General features: G+C 37.6%; 1 protein-coding gene across 2 annotated transcripts in view; it reads right to left on the bottom strand.

The window, feature by feature from the left end:
- Positions 1-582: 582 nt before the first annotated feature.
- Positions 583-20,265, bottom strand: part of nos1.S (nitric oxide synthase 1 S homeolog) — a 63,893-nt gene continuing 44,210 nt past the window's right edge. Inside the window, exons 13-29 of one of the 2 annotated variants that reach the window (XM_041580386.1) lie at positions 16,879-16,964; positions 16,650-16,794; positions 16,341-16,445; positions 13,486-13,544; positions 12,427-12,543; positions 11,343-11,517; positions 10,403-10,541; positions 9,528-9,606; positions 9,206-9,399; positions 8,448-8,617; positions 7,087-7,297; positions 6,751-6,838; positions 6,450-6,571; positions 5,842-5,990; positions 4,142-4,336; positions 3,258-3,376; positions 583-2,422 (exon numbers count right to left, since the gene is read on the bottom strand). In XM_041580386.1, the coding sequence (XP_041436320.1) occupies positions 2,407-2,422; positions 3,258-3,376; positions 4,142-4,336; positions 5,842-5,990; positions 6,450-6,571; positions 6,751-6,838; positions 7,087-7,297; positions 8,448-8,617; positions 9,206-9,399; positions 9,528-9,606; positions 10,403-10,541; positions 11,343-11,517; positions 12,427-12,543; positions 13,486-13,544; positions 16,341-16,445; positions 16,650-16,794; positions 16,879-16,964 (2,169 nt within the window). In that variant the 3' untranslated portion in view covers positions 583-2,406. Of the gene's footprint in view, positions 2,423-3,247; positions 3,377-4,141; positions 4,337-5,841; positions 5,991-6,449; positions 6,572-6,750; positions 6,839-7,086; positions 7,298-8,447; positions 8,618-9,205; positions 9,400-9,527; positions 9,607-10,402; positions 10,542-11,342; positions 11,518-12,426; positions 12,544-13,485; positions 13,545-16,340; positions 16,446-16,649; positions 16,795-16,878; positions 16,965-20,265 lie in introns of both variants that reach the window. The other variant, XM_041580387.1, reaches the window with a different exon arrangement.

The following is a 20,265-nucleotide window of genomic DNA, read 5'->3' on the forward strand; positions in this document are numbered from 1 at the left end:
ACTACATTACACTACACAAGGCCAGGGAAACTTAATAAAATGTAATAGAGGTCTTATATTGCCCTACATATGTGCCCACTGTAAAGTTTAGGTGCCAAATGTAAGGGGGAAGTAGGGTACCCCAAATTTTTTTTTCACCCAGTAAAAAGTAAAAAACGCCCGCGTTTTGTGGGACTTAGAAAAAATTTCAACTATTTTTAGAGAAACTCCTATCTACTCTATTGCACTTCGCCTGGTCTTAGCTGGCAAAGTAAAGTCTGGCGCAAGAGGTGACGTTCAGTAAAATCCGCAACAGTGAATTAGCGTAGTTACGTCCCTTTGCCAGAGCACAACTTCGCCTGGCGTAAGGGTGTGAAGTACCACTAGAGTCTGTCTAGCTAGCTAGCGAATTTACGCCAGGGACCCTTAGTAAATTGGCGAAGTGGCAAAATGACGTCACGCTGGTGAATTTTCGCCCTTTAGTAAATTTGCCCCCTAGTCTTTTGGTGAAGAAAGCTCCAACTCCAATCTTTGTTATTAATAAACAAGTAAGCTTATTTCTCTGCATAAAGACCCCTCTTTAAATCATTAAGGAAGACACTGTTTCACAAAGAAGTTACATTTATTTAATGGTTCCAAACAGACATATGCATTGTTAATTCATACCACTGGTCTCTTGTGACTATACACAGGGAGGTGCATGCTTATAGTCAAACTGAAGGAGTAATATACCAAACCTTCTGATGAATGGAATCTGCATGTGGTGTACTCAATATTCTCTTGCTCAACTTGTTTTAGTTCTGCTGAAATCAGGGCTGTTGTTAGCTACCTGTCTGGTTCTTTTGGTCTAGGTGGTGGAGGAGGTTATTTGGCCCCTGTTACTTCATGATAGTACTCGGTATAGCTTTTCGGGATCCCAGTTTGTTAGAGGTCCAGTATTATCTCTTAACACTGTTTTGTGAATACCGTTGCTGTACTCAAAAGCTTCCCAAAGGATCTTATATAATTCTATGGATTTGGAAAACTGTGAAAGGCTTCAGGAAATCTGTTGAGGCGCTTTCTCTTGTTACATTTAAAAGGGTTATAAGTTAGTTTTTTTTCTGCACAGAAACATAACATATAATAAGCACAGTGATTTAGCTTCCCTAATGTTCTAAAAAATGTAATTGAGTTAGGACTGAGAATTTCCAGGCAGAAAGATAAGGTCCACTTATGGTTCAGATGGCATGAAATGCACAGCATTTAAAGGCAGAGGTTAAAGAGCACATTTATCAACACAACATTTTTGCAAATTCTGTGTGATGCTTTCCTATCTTTTTCTTCAGAAAAGCATGGAGTCAGGAAGATCGTTTTGATGCCCAGGTAGTTTGAAAAATGTCCTCACATTTGTCTAATTGAGAAAGGGTGAGGCAGACTAGACAGTGATCTGTATGCCCTTAAAGTAAGGCATTCTTTTCCCTTAAAACCCTGAACTTAACCCTCATTTGATTCAATAAACATAATTCTTAAACACAGAATTAAAAACGTTATGATTAGTTTTCATAAAGGAGGTCTGAGAACAGCTGCTTATCAAACCAATTTTCTAAAGAGCAGGAATCCTGTTATTTGTAGACTGTAAATAGAACAACCAGTAAACTTTTATAACTAGTAGTGTAAAATACTTTCATGCTGAACTCTGTCAGGGTTCCCTCTGTACTGATGAGTTAAATGTTGCTACATTTGTGTGCCTTATCCTTAATACAGTGATTTGGGATGATCAAATGTGGTAGTGGGGCAATAAAAACTCAAAGTACAGAAGTGCAGATTGTAGATAGTATACATCTTGACACCTAACATCCAGTGCAACTAACAGTGATATCTACAAGACTTTCTCAGTTCGGAGAATGTCAAGCAAGGCCTGAGGAAAATGAGAAGATTCATGCACCAGAAAATGGACTCTGTGGTCATTTTCCATTTCATGTCTGGCTTCAAGATGTACTGCTGGATGTCAAGCAAGAACACTGCAGTGAGATTATATCCAACACAAGTGGGATCCAATATTTAGATGACGTAGTAGATATCTGCATATATCCTTACATACATATATTTATAAATATAGAGAGAGATGCGTATGGTTACAGGACATAGACACCACAGGGCAGCAGGCAGAGAGGTGCTCAGAGTCCCATAAAAAAAGATAACCATTTGCTGCTGAAGTTACAAAATCCATTCTGAAATGGGGGCTTTACATGAGTAAGAACAAAGCAAGTCATTAAATGTAAATGTCAGCATTGTCATATGGATGTGTAGGTGTTACAGTATGTGACTGTGTCATACATGCGGTACACATGGTTTATGTATGTCTCCACAAACAGTGTACATGCAGGTGTAGTATCTCAGGTGCTTGCATGACCAGTTTGGCATCCACTGACATAGGAGGCATTCCATTTATGAGCAGAAAACCCTAAGGAATTAGAAAGCATATATATTATTGGCAGGCTGAATATTATGCAATGATAAAGCAATATGCATAGTTTTATATACCAATTCCTAATATTTCATGTATCACCTCCCTGTGTCCCAAACCTTAAATACATTGCATCTCTACCTAAACAGAAAGGAGCTAAACAACCTCCCACCTCTGTGTGGGAGCCAGAAAATTAGGGAAAATGCAGATAATTAGGCATTGAATGTAAGGGGCACAGAAGAATCATATCAAAGCTTGAATCCATACTCAACACTAGTAATTTTTAGGATTAGGTATATCTTGAGCATTTTAAATATACAATAACTACAACTGACTAGGATTTCCACAATCCAGTATATAGTGCTTTGTCCCTGTTTCATATGGGTGGTCTTATGGATATACAAAGTATAAATTGCATGTGTGTAAGTTATTGCTCACAAGCAGTATATTAAAAGGTTTAATCAACATTAATACAATACAATATGATTATTAATAAAGGTTCACCTCTTTATTTTTCAGTTAACAAACACCACTGTTTCTACAAATAGATAGAAATAACAGTGGATAAGAACTTGGTCAAACGCAGTACATTGCTGAAAAAACTGTGCTTTTATTGATCCACTACATGTTTCGAGCAGAGAGCTATTTTTCAAGTGTTGCTATTGAATGTTTCTACAAATAATAGTTATTTTTCTGTATCTTTCTTTAACAATCTCTCTCTCTCTCTCTCTCTACATGAAGGCTTTGCACAAGTCATTTCTGTGAAGGACATTTAACTTATATACATTTTATAGGTAAAGGAAGCATGGAGCAATGATGTACCTCAACTTACTCATCTGAGTCCTTTTTGCTTTCCTCAATGAAGGCAATAGATTCAGATCTGAGACGGTTTGTAACTTCATATGTCCTAAGAGTGACTCCAAAAATATCTTCATGGTACCGATTATCATCCTGAAGAAAGAAAACAGAGTATGACTTTATAACATTTACTTTCTCATACTTCTAGGAGTTTCAGAACAACAAGTAGCTAGATATTTGTTTACGGTTTATGAGTCATGTTGTCAGCAATCAGATGACATCACATAGAGCTCTATGGCTTAACATGCTACAGAATTAATTTTAATACAAGATGGTGTGATAATTATCTTTTCGGGCAGAGTGACAAGACAGACACACGGAAAGCTTATTCAAATATCTAGATCACCAACCCCTTGGGTGTTGCTTCCAGCAGCCTCAAAGCACATGCTTGAATCCCTTGCTTGGTGGCAAGTTTTGGTTGTATAAAAACCAGGTGTACTGCCAAACAGAGCCTCCTGTACTCTGCCAGGGGCTACCAATAGTCAATCACAGACCATGATTGGTACCCCCAGGAGCTTTTGCTTGCTTGCTTGCTCTCCAACTTTTTTTTACATTTAAATGTGGCTCAAGGGTTAACAAAAAGTCTGGGGATCCCTGATCTAGATAATCATTTTTATATATTTTATTTCTATTTTAATGATTGCAGAAGTTGTTGATCATGAGATCTGTGTGCTTTAGTGGGTGTTGATTTCAGATTTTAAGCATTAAATGGGGCATGCAGTAATGTGCTAGAGATGTTTAAGAACACTAGCATCTCAGTGGCACCATCCTAGCAGATGATGAGACATGGTGGGTTCCTAGTGCTTATAGAGGCAATGTTCACTACATTTTATACTTGCAATAGCAAATGCCCCTCACCCTTAGCTTGCTGATAAAGGCCCCAGCTTCTTCAATCGTCAGATTTCCACATTCTTTTACAATATGCTGAAGACTCTTCAGGACATCCCCAGCCATGTTGACATCGCCACATATATATATGTGTCCACCTTGATCCTTCAGAGCTTTGTATGTGACTTCAGATAACTGTTCCCTCAGTACATCCTGAACATATTTCTACAAAAAGACAAAGACATTTTGTTCTATCAGCGGCATACTAAGCATAAATCAAACATGTCCACATTGGTTACAATGATTTTTTGTTCTAAAGTGCTCTTGATATTTTTGTATTGGTATTACTGGTATTTGTAGAATTCTAAAATGATTGTTTGTGACACAAAGCACCTTTCATCAATAATAATCTACAAATGTTTTCTGTATTTTGTATCACCATACCTTAAGTCTGGTAAATTTAAACAATTAATAAACCCAATAGAATTGTTATGCCATGTTGAGGTATTGTTTTATTAATTTAAAAAAAAGAAAAGAATTTGCTTAAAATGGACTTTAGGAGATTGTCTCGCGGTAATTAAAAGCTTTCCACAGAAGCAATCTCATACCTGCAACCGTTATTCAAAAACTGTTGTTTCATTTGTATTCTAACTAGGCAACATAATGATAAGCTATGTTTATGTTTTTGTAGTGAGGCAGACAAATGATAAAGTTATTCAAAAAGTAGCCTGTATGCCACATACATAGTTACATAGTTAAATCAGGTTGAAAAAGACCATCCACACACACACACACACACACACACTGACCCCTCCATACACTCATAAACTATATATACTCATACACTAACTGTAGATAGCCTTGGATATTATGCTTGTCCAAGAAATCATCCAAGCCCCTCTTAAAGACAGTAACAGAATCAGCCATCACAACATCACCCGGCAGTGCATTCCACAACCTCACTGTGAAGAACCACCTACACTGCTTCAAATGAAAGTTCTTTTCCTCTGAAGGGATGGTCTCTGGTATGGTGATTTTCTTTATGGGTAAAAAGGTCCCCTGCTATTTGTCTATAATGTGATTGCAAGTAAAGTTGTACCATGTAGAGGTAATCAGCTTGAAAAAGGAACTAAAATGTTTTGAAAGTTTGCTTTGATTATATTAGTTGGCCAATAAAAGTATCACCTTTATACCACTTTTGTTATTTTTTATTTCGAAACGGTTGACCTGTTCTATAATGTCATCTAATGTGCTTGTAAAGTGTAATCATGTCTCCTCTCAAATGTCTTTTTTCCAGAGAAAACAACCCCAACCTTGACAGTCATGCATACTAACGAGATGAGATGATTCTAAATAAAGTCAATTGATTTTTAAATATGCCTGGCTAATCATGTGCTTCTCCTGTATGCCAATCCTTGAATTTGCTACACCAAAACTGTGGGCAGCCCCAGCCAGCAAAAGAGTCCCGTACACTACTTATACATGATATTATAAATTGATCATGAACTGGTAAGTGACTATGTATTATGTTGATTAACTGACTACTTGGAAGAATAACAATGTTGTCATCTGGTGTATCAAAGACTTGTAAATTAATGATAAACAAGTCATAAATCACTTATTACCAGCAACATAACAGTAAAAAAAAGTTTCATGTAAATTTTGTTAACAGCAGCATCTTTAGGATTATGTAGGGTTCTAATAATACATGTTGTAGAGTAGACGAATACCTTTGGTTTATTAGGTTCACGAGAATATGCTGTGAAGAGTTCTTTAAACACTCCTTTATTCTTTGCATGCATGGTTTCCTCTTTGTAAATGTGGTCAATTTTGGACTCTCTACACCCAAAGACCAAGATCATGGGACAAGGTTTCAGTCCTAAAGAAATCAGAACCAGAAAATGATAGAAATCTTGTAGTAACTTTTCAGTGCACCTCAATTTTTAGATATATTTCATTTAGAATATATTCATACATTTATTCATAATATAAAAGTTTTAGCTTTCACCTTTCAGTTGTGATGTCACATTTTAAAGGTCTGACCAGTTTTGACACACCGCTTATTATAAAGAAAGTAAAGTTACCACTGCACCTTTATACTCACTTTTCTGATATTACAGGATCAGTCGTTATTTACTTATATGTTGTCGGTGCTAGAGAATTTCTTCTCTAGCAAATGAATATAGCTGCATAGAAGCACTGAGCACATTTTAAAAACACAAAAATCTTTAGATTTATCAACCCTTGTTGTTGCTTGAACTGGCAAGAGTGTTCTATGCTGCAAAACCCATGCTAACATTAATATGCTGTTATACAAAGTCTGCAATGAGAAAATCACCTTTGTGCTGCATATCGTAGAGGCGTTGCTGCCAAAAACTCCTAAATGGAGCAATACCAGTGCCTGGTCCTATCAGAATACAGGGAACCTGTGGGTCTTCTGGCATTTGGAAACTTGGAGCTCTGATGGAAAAGAAAAAAAGACGTTTACAGGGGTTTGTTCAGAGGAAGTCGTATTAAAAGGTTAAAAAATACCCAAACCTAAGCAAGTTGTACACACAAATAAATACAATAATAAATGTAACCACAGTTTAGTAAAGTACTGATATACTACCAGAGAATTACAAAACATTGTCATTTACCCTCTGACAAAGCAGGGCACAACTTCATCTGGCTGTATTCTGTTGAGCCATGAGGAGCAGACACCATGGTGTATAGGCCCATCTCCATCTATGAAAGGAAACATAACATTACATATATTGGTTTGTACAGCATTGCATGTTTGTAGTGTTGTTTATAGTGGCTAAACCATTAATTGTTTTTCATTGAGAACGCTTCATTTAACATAGATCCTACCCCTTCAAAAAAATGAATGTACAATTGATGCACTGGCCTGCTACCAAGGAGTAAAATAAACATGCTTACAGTTACTAGGATACTAGGCAAGGTGGGTGCCTTAAGCATAAATGTAGAACTACCTCTTGTGCCGTAGGACACAACAGCAACAGTAAGGTGCACTTCTTCTGGATACATCTCGGGTGAAGAGCTGATGGAGTAGTATCGTGGCTGTAGCAGGGGTAGTTGTGTAAGCAGCAATGATGAAGGCATCTGAATTGAAGGGAATTCCTCTAGTACCTCAACAATACTTGGATTCTTGTACCACTTCCACTTCTCATATTCCTGCAAACCCTAAGAAACCAGGAGATATACATACTTGAGTATTTAATTTTTTTATGTGATGTTGGAGGCACCAAAAGGACCTCTTCGCTACTTGTTAACCTCAGCTTCTTTTATTGGATATAGGTTGCCAATTATTTCTCTCTTGAATGTTTGTACACAACTAAATAAACCAGCAATTATATAATTAATTTTATATGGACAATATATGTAAGAACGTACGCATGCGTCCTGTTCGGCGCAGGCGCGGGCGCGGTAATGCGCGCCGGCGCGTGACGCGGATGCCAGCGACGGTCGCTGACGCGGTGGCGACGGTCGCGGGCGCAGGGACGTAGGTGGAAATGCCTGTGACGGACGTGCTGGCGTCAGTTCCGCGACGTCAGCGTGAGGACGCTAGTTTGGCGCCAAAAGATATGTATTTAAACCAGATCCAGACTAACATGCATTGCCTGGTTATTAGGTTAATTACTGAAACCCTAGCATCTCTTACTACTTGAATTTCCTGTTGTGACCCTGCCTGAACCTGGACTACGATTTCTGCTGCCTGCCTCGACTCTTCTGCTTGTCTTATCGTTACGAACCTCGCTGCCTGCCTTGACCTCGGACTTCCTGACTACGACCTTGCCTCATCCTCTGTACCGCGTTTGATAGTCTCATTGGCTACTCTCCACAACCCTGCTCCCTGTTCCATCCCAGGTGGGTAGTGGTTGTGTGAGGCGCTTGTGAGTTCGAAATCTTCAGCTCCAGCTCCTTCTCCGCCTGGATCACACCGGTAAGCCTGACAATATATACCTGTATGTGCTGTTGCTCAACATGAGCACAATTAATAGGAAAAAAATATTCTGCCTATTCGTTAAGTGAAGATGTTTATATTTTTCAAATTTTTAGCCATTATAAAGTACCCATGAAAAGTTGTTTTGCTTATCTGTGTATGCCCTTCCTGTAAACAGGGTCATATCTTCAAATTGAGATATTAAGTTCTGTATAAAAAATAGCTATATTCCCTAAGATGCTGTTTCTGTGATAATGAGCAACTCATTATATATCTGTGAAGTAGTAATTTGCTACTCTTCCACTCGATTACAGTGTGAAAGGGTGTAAAATGCCCCTTAAATATTCCCAAATTTACCTTTATTACATGCAAAATAGTGGATTCTGTTACCTTGCTTAAGATCTCAAGTCGTTTCTTTTCCTTCTCATCAGTTGCCAGCAGTGCAATTTGCTGCATGAGGAGAGGGGTAGGGGGAGTGGTGATATCTAGGAAATACTTAAAGGCTTGGAAGATGGTGCAGGGTGGGATTCGTTCCTCCTCTGTCCAGTTACTGATTACACCTGCAAAATATCACACAGTTGTGCACAATGTGTGTAAAGAGATCAGAATGGTGGATATATGTTATATCTACTAACTATACTAGATTATAATGAGAAAAATACCTTACTGCTGCACCATATGTCCACCCTAGTTAATATTTAAGTGGCATGTTAAACCTCCTCCCTGTCCTTACCGCAAATGATGGAAGGGAGACCCAAATTACTCATATCACCTTTCAAAACAATGCTCTAAAATACCATTGTGTGGGATTAGTATTTATAGTAACTTTGCCTCGTCTTATGAATACTTCCCAGAAATGCAAGCAGACTAAAAGTCTATATTTTGGAGGATGAATGGCAGGTAGATTTTCATTTTGAGTAGTTCAGCTATAAAAATCCATTAATACACCATTCTGAAAAAACCCTTTTAATTTCACTGTTCCACAATGAGGAGGCAAATATTGATCTTAAAGGGATCCTGTCATCGGAAAACATGTTTTTTTCCTGACTGAAAATATTAAAGTTACATTTGGGAAGCCAATAGAACCAAATGTGAATATGGAGTCTGAGCTAAAGTTTTTAGAGACAAAAGTAATAATCACTTCATACCTAAGGCGGTATTCCTTTCTTCCAGCATCTCCACCCTCACCAGTTGGTTCACAGGAGGAGCATCTTCTAATCGCTCTATCAAGGCATTCACTAGATCTTCATAGTTTCCAGGAAAGATTCCCAAATGGTCTCCGGGTTTGTAGCTCAGTTCTTTATGTCCATTAGTGTGAAGTTGGAGGAATATAGTGGATCGGCTGTAGTGAGATAACCATTCAGTTTCTGATACTTTGAAGGCAAGCTTGCTTCATTTCAATGAAATAGAAGCAAAACAATTTTAAGAAGAAATCACTGGCCATTAAAAAAAATAAAACAAATGCTTAACCTGGATTTTGAGCTTTGCAAGTTCTGGCGAGACAACAAACGAGCTCCGTACACTTTCTTCTTGTGAATACTGTATAAAGCTGTTAGAACAGAAGTGATTTTTAGCTTACAGTAGAATTATGAATATTCATTACTTCTGTACTTTTTGTTATTTATAGCGTGCTTACTGGCTACATTATGTTCAAGTTTTCATACTTTACAGCTATCTTTAGAAGTTAGCACTAGCAGATAGATAGATGATTTTCAGATTGCCCTACTCAGTGTACCCACATTTTTAACAATAAAATATGTTGTTAAAGGCAGGGCATGAAATACAATCATGCAAGCAAACTGTGCAAGTTACGCTTTATATCTAGTATTCATTGTGTCACCTAATTTTATATTTGACAACTGCTTGAGTTGATATAAGATATTGGATACACAATACAGAGCAGGCTTTGTATTTTGTTTTTAAAATTTTATGTGCACACGTTCTCTTTAATAAGAGGTGTTGCCATTTTTGATCCTTGAAAAATGTAGTAACATGAAAAGAAATCACTAATTTCTTAGAATCAAAATGTGCAGATGCTGCATTAGGTTTAGTTGTGCATCACTGGATTTCCACCATCTTTGATTTTACAAGGACAATACACAAGAATAGGCCAGTACTTTTTCAGTTACTTTCATAATAATGAGCTAGTTTTGCAATATACCACGCATGAAAGGGCTAGACTATATATATATATATATATATATATATGCTGTATATATATCGTATCATATACAGAAGGCCATGAGCCTTTAGAAAGGTTGTTTTTTTTTATAGAAATCCCACGAAAGACTGAACCCATAGTCCTTACTTTGGACAGGCTTGGTCTGGTGGATATAATCCCTCACCTTGTGTAAGTTCTGGTGCCTCAGCTACAAAACTGATTCTGTACTTGCTTCTTTTCCAGCTGCGGTCATTGCTAATCAGTGAGTTGTTTGCTTTTTCAATATTTACATCATCTCCTACACAAAAGACATCACAAGCAGCCTGTACAAAAATAAACCCAGCAATTATACTTCCTCCCCAAAATATTGTGTATGCCACAACATGCAATCACTGCTTCTCTGAACATAAGTTTCTTTAGCTATTGACAAACAATTTTGTGTCAACCATTTAGCGTAGAACTCACATTCAGCATTCACATGCTCAGTATAAACACATATATACAAATGGTACCATACCAGTACCTTAATACAACATGCTATGAAGTTTCATTAAAGAACCAAAGTTTACCAAGTTAACCAAGTTTAAAAGCATAAGCAAAGGAAGCCACACTAAGGTCACACACTTCTTAAAACAGCTAACAAGGTCCTGGACAGCCTTTGTTCAAACATATACTGTACTAGCTAGTAATCTATTGCATGACACCTGCTAACTGCACTGTGGAAAAATACTCAGAATTTATCTGAATAGTTCACATTTTCACTTTCAAATGTGCAGCACATATTGGAAACACTTAACTAAAACAGTCAAACAAAAGATGACTCATTTGTTGTGTTATTCTACTTTATCTGACATTTATTATAAGCTGAAGGTGCTGCTGGTTATGGCTTTGGAGGGCTCTTCTTGCTGAGTATACATTCAGGGAGTTTAGTTTTTTTCAGTTGTTTGTTAATTCAAACAAAATAGCCAGCATTTTTCCTGATAATATATGGTATCCTAGCACACTTTCACCAGATCAAACATGAAAAATTAACCAAACAATTAACCAAAACACAGTAAAGAATTGTTTTCCTGGGTTATTACAAACATAGCAATGCTTAAACTTACACAAAACACAGATTGTACCTGAAACACTTTTTTGGCCCATGTTCTAAAGGATTCTTCTTGTCCGCACAATTCATCCCCTTCTCCCATTTTCAATATTCTTTCTCCTCCCAGCTCCTCCAACAGGGTGTCAACAGCACGGGCAAAGGCACAGAAGTGGGGATAAGCTCGTGAGCCAAGTCCAAACACTGAGAATCTAAAGTTGCGTGATGAAATAAATTCATTTTTTAAACAAAAAATGTTACAGAATGTTTATTTAGGTTTTACTTTAAAGGAAAACTATACCTTCCGAACAATGTAGGTCTCTATAAAAATATATATTGCATAAAATAGCTCATACGTAAAGCCCTGCTTCATGTAAATAAACCATTTAAAAATATACTTCTTTAGTAGTATGTGCGATTGGGTAATCATAAATAGAAAATTGGATTTTAAAAAAAATAAATACCGTGCCCTGGGATCCTAGGATTCACAGTGCACACAAACAAACCATACACGTTAGGTCACATGAGTTCTGTCTTTTGCTTCCACACTTCTTCCTGTTACAGTTAGAGCTGCAGTATTTCTGGTCAGTGGATCGCTGAGGCAGCATACACACCATATCGAAATGGTGATTCAAGGCAAGAGATGTAAAAGGGCAATATTTACTTAAATATATATATACCAGTTTGGTAAGATTATTTAATATGTCACTTAATTTGATATAAACTGTTGCTTAAGTATTAATTTTGGGGGTATAGCAGCAGAACTTCATAATACCATGATTGTTTCCATTTTTAAGTAGTAGATGTATAAAAAGTGATGGCTGAAGTTTCAATAAGTGCTATAACAGCAGAGAAATGGCAATTGAGCGTATTTATACTTTGCTATATAGAGTGTGTGGCGCATGAATTTCGGTTGGGCTTGTGCTCTGCAATGTAAACAAAGGTACGAGGGAGTACGGATTCTTTGTGCAGAAGAGAGATGTGCCCTGGCACTAGTGCTGCTTGAAGCTAGTGCAACGATTCTTTCATTGTGGTCCAATAATAAATTCCAGGCCAGTCACCATAAGGCCCCTTAACAATCCATGGCTCAACTAAGCAGTCATTCCCTGCCAGATCCTTACCTAACATTAGCTAGGGGACCTGCACTTCCAAAGTTGTCTCTGGGTCCGGTCTCATCAGCAGATGATTTCTGGGCATCAGCAGAGGATGAGACGCTGTTAAAACGGACTTTGTAGCTTCTGCAGAAACATAACATACCTTTATTTCAGGGAACACAAAAAAATGATTTGGGGAAGATATTTACAGTATTATTAATGTATTACCTTATTTACCGTATATACTCGAGTATAAGCCGTCCCGAGTATAAGCCGAGGTACCTAATTTTACCTCCAAAAACTGGGAAAGCTTATTGACTCGAGTATAAGCCTAGGGTGAGAAATGCAGCAGCTTCTGGTAAGTTTCAATCAAAAAATTGAGGGTTTCTGCTCCGATTGGAGGTGCCAGCGTCTCATTTTTGGATGCCGGGGGCCATTCTTGGATGCCGCCGAATATTCTTGGAGACTATTCTTGGACGCCAGCAACAATTCTTAGGTGGTCTGGCGACTATTCTTAGACGCCGGCGACCGTTTTTGCCCTTGACCCGAGTATAAGCCGAGATAGAGTTTTTCAGCATATTTTGGGGGCTGAAAAACTCGGCTTATACTCAAGTATATATGGTAATAAGCCTTTTCTACACATTGCCACTAAGCTTGATGGCACAAGCTAAGCTCATATTCACTTCCACATCTATCTATGCACAATTTTCACGCTAAACACATCAACGAAAAGCAGAATAGGCTGCTTGATAAAATATGGGCATGTATGGCATCTTAACTTACACATCTACGACTGTACTATGCCAGCTGGAAGTTTTAACGTTGGGCCAGCTGGAAGTTTTAACGTTGGGCTCATATGATAAGGTACTGTAGATAGGGGGAACTAAAGGAAAATCTGCCTTTTAGTGCAAATAAATTAATTATATATCAAAGGCAGTGTGCCAAGGACAGTCACATTTTGGCACAACAGCTGTTACATAACTACCTCTCTGTGAATCCCACTGGTTACCTTATTCCTTGTGCTTGTAACAATTATACAATAGCTCCATTTCACATGTAAGTACCACATGGAGGGAAAATACTTACGTCCTCTCCTCCATGTTAGACTTGGGATGCCTCATTTCCATTAATGCACAACCAAACTTCTGTAATGAACATTAGAGAGATGACATGACAATGCTGTATTTATGTTACTAGAGCCATATACATTTTAGACTAGATTTTGCTTTAACCTTTCTCATTAATTAAAGGAACAGTAACATCAAAAATTGATAGTGTTTTAAAGTAATACAACTACTGTATAATGTAGTGTTGCCCTGCACTGGTAAAACTGCTGTGTTTACTTCAGAAACACTACTATTGTTTATATAAATAAGTTGCTGTGTAGCAATGGAGGCAGCCATTCAAAGGAGAAAAGGCTTTGCTTACACAACAGAGAGCAGATAAGCTCTGTAGAACATAATGGTGTTATCTGTTATCTACTATTTAATCTCTGCCATATAGCCTTTTTTCAATTTCCGCCATTGCTACACATAGGGTTGCCACCCGGCCGGTATTCTACTGGCCTAGCCAGTAAAATACCTGCCAAGGCCGGGGCCGGTATTACAAATTTACCAGCAATGTAACTGCCGGTAAATTTGTAATACGATCAAAAGGAGCCCTCGGCCTGGCCCCAATTGCCCCCAATCCCCTGCAACTTACCTTTTCTTTTGCCTCTTCTAGCATCCCTGGTGTCCGTGGCATGGCCCTGCCCCCTTTGACGTCACGTCCCGACCCTTTTGACGTCACGTCCCGCCCCTTTGAGGCCCCGCCCCCTGGAGCCGGTAATTTTTTTTATAAAAGGTGGCAACACTAGCTACACAGTAGCTTGTTTACATGAACTATAGTAGTTTCTGAAGCAAACAGATCAGTTTTATCAGTGCAGCGCAACAGTACATGATATATTCATTACTTTCAAGCACTTTAATTTTTTGGTGTTACTGTTCCTTTAAGTCACTCTCAGTACTCTCTCAAACAAGACTATTTAAGGGCAGTGATACACGTTAAGATTCGGGGAGATTTAGTGGCCTGACTAAATAAATCGCCTCTTCTTCAGGCGACTAATCTCCACAAAAACCTTCCTGCCGGCTAGAATCTAAATTGCGGCAGGATGGCACTTGGAACGCTTTGTTTTCCGAAGTTGCCCGAATTTGCCTCACAAGGCGAATCTTAGCGTGTGTCACTAGCCTAACTGATATATCAAATGGCAACAGGGCTCAAACTATGTTTATCAACATTCAAATTTAAATTTTAACACAAATTTAAATTACTTTTCAAAACTTGATTTCTTTAAAAAAAAAAATCTGGCATCTAAAAACAGCCAAATTCATGTAGAAGTCAATAGAAACTGTCCATGGCAAAATTTAAGTGATTTTTTTCCTATTTGAATTGAAATTTTCTGTTTTTTTGAGAGTTGGTAGATGATAAGTAGAAAACAAATTTGCTGTATTCAGGGTTTTTTTTTAAAGTTTTTAGTCAGTTGCGTTTTTTTAAAATTTTTTACATAAGGTAGGCTTCCATTATACTCCTTTATGGCCATTAACAATTCTTTTATAAAAGGTTACACAATATATAGTCTGTACATTGGAGGGTTCCTTAATAGGGATACTGTCATGGGAAAACATGTTTTTTACAAAACGCATTAATTAATAGTGCTGCCCCAGCAGAATTTTGCACTGAAATCCATTTCTCAAAAGAGCAAACAGATTTTTTTATATTTAATTTTGAAATCTAACATGGGGCTTGACATATTGTCAGTTTCCCAGCTGCCCCCAGTCATGTGACTTGTGCTCTGATTAACTTCAGCCACTCTTTACTGCTGTATTGCAAATTGGAGTGATATCATCCCCCCCTTTCTGCCCCAAGCAGCCCAACAAAAGAACAATGGGAATGTAACCAGATAGCAGCTCCTTAGCAAAAGATAAAAGTTCCCTGATAGATCTAAGTACAGCACACCAAAATTACAACTAAAAAAAATATGCTTGTTGGTTCAGGAATTAAATTTTACATGGTAGAGTGAATTACTTACAGTGTAAACAGTGTAATTTATAAATAAAAACAACACCATAAAAATCATGACAGAATCCCTTTAAAGATTTGTCCTTGATCCACAGGCACCAGAAATATCTTCTCAAGAACATGATAGGGATACTTTTGCATAAAACCTGTTTTTTTTTTTCCAGAATGCTTCCGTTAAAAGTGCTGCTACAGCAGACTTCTGCACTGAAATCCATTTTTAAAAGAGCGAACAGATTTTTTAGATTTAATTTTGAAATTTGGCATGGGGCTAGACATATTGTCAGTTTCCTAGGTGCCCTCAGGTCTTGTGACTTTTGCTGTGATAAACTTTAGTCAGTCTTTATCGCTACACTGCAAGTTGGATTACCCCTCTCCCTTCCCTCCCCAGCAGCCCATTAGCAGCCTATCAACTAAATAATGGGCAGCTAACGAGATAGCAGCTACCTGTAACCTCTGTTGAAGGATTTGTTTGCATTGCTATTGGTGCTCCAGTTTGGTTGCTATTCTCTTGTCTACCACTAGGTGGGGACGACAGGTTGTGGTAAAATACTATGGGAGAGAGACAATAGCTGACTCAAATTAGTTCCATCCTGAAGTGCTGTCTCCTTCTCAAAGCTCAAAATCAGACACTGCACTGAAATTGCTGCTTCCACACCAAAAATACAGCTACAAAAATACATTTGTTGTTTTAAGAATATAATTTTAAATGGTAGAGTGAATTATTTGTAATGTAGTTTAGAAATAGAAACTACACCATAAAAATCATGACAGAATCCCATTAAGTAATTCATTACTTCATGGTGCAGTGTTGAAAGTCTAAGAGCAACTAGAGTTATCTTCTTTCTCAATAATATAGAATTTTACTATGTATGTGAATACTGTACCTCTCCATTTTCTGGGGGATCACCGTTGCCAAAAGTACTGGTCACTACTAGGACAAGTGTTTCATGTTCCAGGTGCACAATGTCATATTCATCAATTGACGTAACCTGTAGAGAAACACATTTTACATGCTCAGAAATTCAGAGATGTACAAGTATGGGTTTAACTATAACTTTATCACTGTCATGTATAAGCTTTTCTCTCTTGATAAGCTTTTCTTCTCTTAACTTTTAGATTTTCACTCAACTATAACTTTCCATCTGGCTCTTTGTGGTCATATGTATTTGGATGAAGGGTATGCACGTACTCACCTTTGCATCAAATGCATGTTTGAAGATTTCACATAAAGTTTTTGCATAGACTTGTGATTTCCCAGTTTCTGTTGCGTAGAGAATTGTAGCCTTTACTCTTTTAGCCATGGCCTGTCCCATTAATTTAGCTGAAAATTTAACCGCCCTGTGTTGAAAAAGTTACAACTTACTCAAAATCAATAAAAACTTCACCAATAATATGTTCACCTTTAATATCCACACTGCTTACTTTGCCAGCTTTTTAAATCCAATGGCCCTTTTCTTTGTTGGTGTTCCATTAACTCCTTTCCATACGTGGGTATTCCATGGATCCGGCTGGTAATATACAAATATATATATATATATATATATATATATATATATATATATATATATATATATATATATATATATATATATATATATACACACACACACACGTAGGGAAAATATATATATATATATATTATTAATAGAAAATCAATAGAAAATCAATTAACAATCAAAGCAAGACATACAGCTACACATGGTTGGTCAGATTTACAGAGATATGGAAAGTTTAGTTTGGAGGCCTACATTTCTGATTTTAAAATTTTCAGTAAAATGTGGTTTGCATGAAATGATTTGTTTAAACACATTATTACATATTTTTCTGTTTATAGAACTAAAGCTAGAAAAAACATAGCTAAAAGTTCTGTATTTTATATAGTGAATTTACTGTACCAGCCCAGAGGTTCAGCACTCTATAGCAGTAATGAAATGTGTCTCCACAGAGGTCCCCATCTTCTGATTCTGATAGGCCATCTTTTGAGTGTCAGTGACCCTGCACATGCTGTGGCCTTCTGTTGAAAAACTAAGGGGGTTATTTACTAAGCTCCAAATACCCGAAATTCCCTGAAATCCGAAAAATTCCTGATTTTTTTTTATTAAATCACAAATTTTTCGGAATTTATTAAACCCCGAGGGCTAAAAGGCCTGAATATAAAAACACAGCATCTCAAACCTGTCGAGGTTGCATAAAAGTCAATGGGAACAGTCCCATTGATTTTTGATTATGTCTGGGATTTCGGGCAATTTCAAAATGTTTTCGGAGCTTTTGGGTGAAAACTCCAAAAAATTCGGAGATTTCAGGGAAAATTCACGAAAAAATAGTGAAAACCTGAGCTTTTCCCGCAAAGCAAATTTTCTGGAAAATCGAATAATAATAGTAGCAGCCGATATTGAGATAAATTCGGACCTTGATAAATAACCCCCCAAGCTTAGTGGATCAATGGAAATCATAAAATTCGTTTTCATCTGTCATAGGGGCTGATTTTACAGAGTTGAGCTTTAATTCTAATACAGATGCACTGGTTTCTAAGTTGCCCTGTGATATAAATGTGAATTACTAATCAGCCTTGTATTGTGAATTATATATTGTCTCTATACTGTATGTTGTTGGTCCCTGAGCTCAGGTAACTGACAGGAACCCAGAGCATATGCAGTGAATCAGCAGAAAACAAGATGGGGAGCAACTGGGAGTATCTTTAGAGGCACAAATCACTGCTAAAGGGTTGTGGTGGATGGCACAAGCGCTCAGACAAGGTATAGCATTTCTAAATAAATCCTTAATTAAACCTTAGTTCACCTTTAACTATATTAAGCCCTTTGATTCACTGTTTACATGCAATATTGCAGGATACCAAAATACTGTATATATCAGATTCAACTGATAAGTTTGTTCTGCAGCTAAATTTCAGTTTTCCTCTTTTTAGACATTCTAGGGCAGGAGGGCCCATACTTTACTAATGCGAGGTCTACTTTTAGTGATGTTGTCCCATTATGATCTACATCCATAAAAGCATTCTGTTCCATGAAAAATATAATTTAAATACTGATTAATGGGAAAATGTATATTGCTATATTTAACAAACAACTATTTCTTATGTAACCATAACGTAATAAATATCTGAATAAAAAGCATGAAATAGAGGCAGATTTAGACAAGCTGTTTGTTGACAGTGTCTTGAGATCTACTCATAACCAGCTAAAGGTCTACTGGTAGATCCCCATCTACCTTTTGGGCACCCCTGTTCTAGGGCAATAGCCATACACTGAAAAACATTACACTCTTGTCTTGGGTTAGAATGCAGGTGGAAATGTATCGTAATGTTTGCAAGTAAGCTCCTATATGTGGCAGCCCCTCAAAACTCCAGGTTTATGATTGTGATTTTATTATGATTTTAGTTGTCCTTTAACTGGGCACTGTCACTAGACTCTTGTTTGAGTTTTTTCATGTTTACTTCATTTTCTAGGTCTTTGTGAGCTTGGGCAAGTTGGCAAATTTTAGATTGAGGAACACAGAACAGAGATATATTTTTGTAGTACATAAATGTGTGAATTTTTACAATATGCTGAGTTACCGTATATACTCGAGTATAACCTGAGTTTTTCAGCACCAAAAATAAGCTGAGAAATTCTACCTCGGCTTATACTCGAGTCAGTAAAAAAATGACCTAGCTGATCGACGCGACGTGCCCCCTGACCTGCATCTGCGACTAGAACTGTCCGGGATGCCATCTTTACTGTTGGCAAATACACAGTACCCGACCAGAGTAAGAATGCCTGGGGCCTCGGCGCGTGAAAACTATGGGCTTGTGAGCTGTGGGATACTGCACGCCGCAGGGCACTCGGCAGCTTGCGCACTTCCTGATTTTGCGTAGCCAATGAAAATTTGGAGGCGCGTCCCCTAATCCTTCTCCAATCAGATGCTCAGAGGGTGTGTACTGCCTGAGGATGCTGTCTGCGGCTGTGTGCTGAGGACGCTGACGTCACGTGCTATTGGCTGCACTCACTGTGCCTGCAGGCTGCAAGTTAATTGTACGTTTCAGGCAGCCAACGTAGTTAGACCTGGCATGTGCATTCTATTAGGTGCAGCTTCCTTTCTAGCACATTCTGGATCTTAACCAAGGACTTTACTGAACCCCTTGTTGCAGCATCACAGGTACTTAAAAAAACAAAACAAAACAAAAAATTCAGTTTTTTAAAAAAAATATGTTCTGTGTGTCACTCGTAATAGGGTGGGGATGAACAGACAACATTTCAATTGGTCTTCATTTTTTTTTGTATAATTTTCAAATATTTGCCGTTACCTGTTGCTAAGGTAATATAGACCCTAGCAACCAGTGCTAAAATTCCAAACTGGAGAGCTGAACAAAATGCTAAGAAATTTAAAAAAACACATAATAAAAAAATGAAGAACAATTGCAAATTGTCTTAGAATATCCCTCTCTGGGTGAAAATGTAGGTAAAATTAGGCACCTCGGCTTATACTCAGGTCGGCTTATACTCGAGTATATACGGTACATACAATTGGAAATAACTTCATTGATATAACTTGTATAATCTATTGTTGCAAAAACCACACATATTTAGAGAAAATTGGTGCATCAATAAAATAAGGAAAATTCTTTATAGTATTAATTTTCTGTTTTTTATCTGCTATTTGGAATTGTAAATATTATTAATACAGTTCTCTCTGCCTGTTTATAAGCAAAACACAATATAATATGCAGTCAAGCTGTGTATTAAAAGCACTTATGTTTCCAGTACAGTGTGCTACACCCCGTGGGGTGCTGTCAGCAGCCAACGCTATACT

Source organism: Xenopus laevis, chromosome 1S, assembly GCF_017654675.1.
Source record: "Xenopus laevis strain J_2021 chromosome 1S, Xenopus_laevis_v10.1, whole genome shotgun sequence".
Classification (NCBI taxonomy): Eukaryota; Metazoa; Chordata; class Amphibia; order Anura; family Pipidae; genus Xenopus; species Xenopus laevis.